The 4078-nt window shown below is 50.4% G+C and overlaps 1 protein-coding gene across 1 annotated transcript in view; it reads right to left on the reverse strand.

Annotated features, from left to right (window-relative positions):
* The window catches only part of CACNA1A (calcium voltage-gated channel subunit alpha1 A), a 268865-nt gene that overhangs the window by 62780 nt on the left and 202007 nt on the right, over positions 1 to 4078 (reverse strand). The window contains exon 27 of the mRNA XM_055091367.1: positions 1206 to 1343. Coding sequence (XP_054947342.1) covers positions 1206 to 1343 — 138 coding nt within the window. The remainder of the gene's footprint in view (positions 1 to 1205; positions 1344 to 4078) is intronic.

Here is a 4078-nt window from a genome sequence, read left to right on the forward strand (position 1 = left end):
CACATGCCACGGAGTGGCTGGGCCCGTGAGCCATGGCCGCTGGGCCTGCGTGTCCGGAGCCTGTGCTCCGCAACGGGAGAGGCCGCGGCGGTGAGAGACCCGCGTACCGCAAAAAAAAAAAAAAAAAAAAAAAAAAAAATTCGCTCAAAGGTGCCTGAAGGGCTAGCACTGGCCCTGCGTGTGTGGATATTGAGTGTGTGCGTGGGTGATTAGACAGGCATGTGTCTGTCGGCTGGGGTGTTTGCTGAGCGAGGGAGGGAGGTGAGGATGCTGAAGGCATATACTGGAATCTACCAAACCTTCAACCTGCATTCAGCCGAGACCTCTGGGAGGAGGACCGGGACTAAAGGTGAGACAAGAGAGGCACTTGCCATGGGCACAAATTCAGGGGGTGTCAAACCCCTCAGTAATCGAGATAAATAACATTTCACTGCAATATTTAGTATTTCCTGCAATATTTTAAAAAGTCAAAAGAAATGCCCCAAAGCCCCTGATGAATAAAATCTCAAAAATTTAAATTTTTGAGGCCTTCCCTAGCAATCTAGTGGTTGAGACTCTGTGCTCCCAAGGCAGGGGGCGCAGGTTGGATCCCTGGCTGGGGAACTAAGATCCCACATGCCACGCACCATGGCCAACCCCCACCCCCCGCCAAAAAAAACCACCCCCCAAACAATAAAAAACTTAAAAAAGAATTGAAAGTTTGGACTTGCACAAGTCAGTCTCACCAGTGTCACCCCAGCCTTAGCCCTGTCTGGGACAGATTGGTCCTGTGGTCAAACCGACTTGGAAAATGCCAGCTTCACGCCCCCCTGGCTTGGAGGGTTTTGTTCACCAGCACCGGAAGGGTTAAGAGGATGTGACCGCATGTGTACGTACATGCGGCCTTTCTGTAAATTAGAAACGGTGCCTGTTCTGGGAGCACACAGCCCCGTACACTCAAGGGGTTGGCAAGCCAAGCGACCGCTGGACTTCTGCCCCGAGAAGCCCAACCACATGTGGGGGATGCTGTTCTTCTGACGTCTTGCATTGTCCCCACTTGCATCTGACATCTGGTGCCTCTTGCAATGTCCCCACTTCTGGAAGGCAGGAGCAAACCCCTCCCTCCCTCAGACCTTTCTCAGCACTGGGCTCTTGGACCCTTTCCTCTCCTGCTCCCTGGAGGCCCCCGAGCTCCTCCAGTGGGGCTTTCTGACTGGACCACTTACTGTGGCCAGCCTTCTCCCGTGGACACGGTGAAGAGGGTCAGCAGAGCCCAGAGCACGTTGTCATAGTGGAACTCATACTTCTTCCACTCTCGGTCCCGCGCCTTCACCTCGTTCTTCTCATAGAGGAGGTACTTGCCACTGCCACAGAAAGTGGGGACCATTAGTGAATGGAGGGACACCCGTATTTGGCCACCAGAGAGACGGGGGAGGAGGAGGAAGAGGGGCTCACCAGCCCACGCTGCTTCCCACAGCCCAGGAAGCCCGTTTCTCCCTGGAGCTTGTGTGCATTCATTTGGAGATAAATCCACAGATGATGCCACAGCCCTGTGTCCAGTGGGAGAGCCAACTCAGAGTCTTGTATCCTTTTCCAACTTAAACACTTCTAGACCCAAGGGTGGGAGCCTCAGGCTTGGGGGGCAGTTGAGAGCAGGGAGGGAGACAGGCACATTTCTGGGTGCATCAGGCCAAGGGGGGGCAGCTGCTCGCTGCTCCTTATCAGGGTAGGAAACCAAGGTTAGCCCCAGACTCCTAGCCCAATGCCTGGGATCCCTCCAAATCCAGGAACCAGCCACCAAAATAACCACCGGCTGCCCTTTGGTGCACAGTAACCGTTTATACTAGTGACAAAAGCAATATTGACTGAGCGCTTGGTTAGTGAGAGGCGCGGTACTTTCCTGGACTGAGTCCAGAACTTTCCATCATGATGATGACCCAAAGATGGGGGGATTTCAGGTCCACAGTCCCTTAGCCACAATTCCAAAATCCAGAGAGCTCTGAAAACCGAACATTTTTTCCTAATCCGGCAGTTGGCAAGTTCCAGCCTGCAGACCAAATCTGGATCTGCCTCTGGTTGGCTCACAAGCTAAGCAATGGTTGTTTACAGTTTTAAATGGTTGAAACGAAAAGAATTCATTCATGACAGATAAAAATGATAAGAAATTCAAATTTTAGTTTCCAGAAAGAAAGTTTGTTTGGAACACAGCCATGCCTATTCTTTTACCTATTGTCTGCGGCTGCTTTGCAGTTGCGTTAGGTGCAATGGAAAGTGTATGCAAAGTCAAAGACAGTTACTATCTGGCCCTTGACAGACAAAGTCTGCCCATCTCTGATCTAACACGTTTGGCAACAAAACCTGACCCAACTGGATGTGAGGCTCTTTGGACTTGTTATTTATCCCATTTGGTGCAAATAGTTGTATGTTCCCAGGCAGAAATACTGCATTTGATCACAGGGCTGCCTTAATTTAACTGTGTTATGTGCTATGTGGGACATGCACCCCAGAATTTTTCTAAAAATCTCAAAGTATTCTGAATTTTGAAACACATCTGCCTATAAAGGTTTCATGCGAGGGAACCGAGATGTGTATTAATATCCCCTGCTTGACAAAGGTGGCAACTCAAAAGTTAAGCAACCAGCTTATGGCTCATCCTGAAGCCATGGGTCAGAGACTCCTATTCCAAAACTGTCTTTCTTTCTACTTACAGATCCAAGCTGGTTGTAATCGGGTCAGCCCCAATGCCCAATACCTCAGTTTCCAAGCCCAGGATGAAATGGAGAGGACCCTATGGTCCTTCCCCCGCCCATGTCCTCAGCCTGCCTTTTGTCTGTGCAAAAACTTTAGCCAAAGAATGAGTTTAATCAGAAAAGTGAGAAAATGCAGAAGCAAAGGAAAACAGTCAAAGGAGACCAAATAAATGGAGAGGACCCTATGGTCCTTCCCCCGCCCATGTCCTCAGCCTGCCTTTTGTCTGTGCAAAAACTTTAGCCAAAGAATGAGTTTAATCAGAAAAGTGAGAAAATGCAGAAGCAAAGGAAAACAGTCAAAGGAGACCAAATAATAATAGTTTAGTCATTAAGCATAGTCAAGGACCTTTAGTTTCTTCTCAAGGGCTATAGATAATATTCTGAGCCATATCCTTTGATCTGTCTCATAGATACTGAAACCCCACCAGGTGGAAGAAGTCAACTACATGATGACCAGACTGTAGCCATGACATAAGCTGCCACAATTCTGAGAATTGGCCTCAAGGAAATGGGAAAAAACTGACCCTGGAACTGAAGACTGACTGTACTGAAAACAATCAAGATGACGCTGATCAGACCACCACATGACCAATTTCAAGATGACTGTCAGGGGTTCCCTGGTGGCGCAGTGGTTAAGGATCCGCCTGCCAATGCAGGGGACACGGGTTCGAGCCCTGGTCTGGGAAGATCCCACATGCCACGGAGCAACTAATCTCATGTGCCACAACTACTGAGCCTGTGCTCTAGAGCCCGCGTGCCACAACTACTGAGCCTGCACTCTAGAGCCCATGTGCCAAAACCACTGAAGCCCACGTGCCTAGAGCCCGTGCTCCGCAACAAGAGAAGCCACGGCAATGAGAAGCTCGCGCACCGCAACGAAGAGTAGCCCCTGCTCGCCGTAACTAGGGAAAGCCACGCACAGCAACGAAGACCCAACGCAGCCAAAGATAAATGAATAAAATAAATAAATAAATTTAAAAAAAACAGTTGACTGTCACAGCTGACCGTGCTGTTTCTACATGTAGCTCCCTCTCTCCATCTATAAAAACTTTTGTCCACTGGTTGTCAGTGCGGGGGGCAGTTGGCCTTTGGACGAGAGTCTGCCCTCCCTGCACCAACCCCCCCCCCCCCCCGCCGCAGTTGCTGGCATCCAAAATAAAGCAGACGTTCCTTTCTACCAACTTTGCCTCTTTTTTTTTTTTTTTTTTTTTTTTTTTGCGGTACGCGGGCCTCTCACTGCTGCGGCCTCTCCCGTCGCGGAGCACAGGCTCCGGACGCGCAGGCCCAGAGGCCGTGGCTCACGGGCCCAGCCGTTCCGCGGCACGTGGGATCCTCCCGGACCGGGGCAC

The sequence above is a fragment of the Physeter macrocephalus genome, chromosome 2 (assembly GCF_002837175.3).
Source record: "Physeter macrocephalus isolate SW-GA chromosome 2, ASM283717v5, whole genome shotgun sequence".
Classification (NCBI taxonomy): Eukaryota; Metazoa; Chordata; class Mammalia; order Artiodactyla; family Physeteridae; genus Physeter; species Physeter macrocephalus.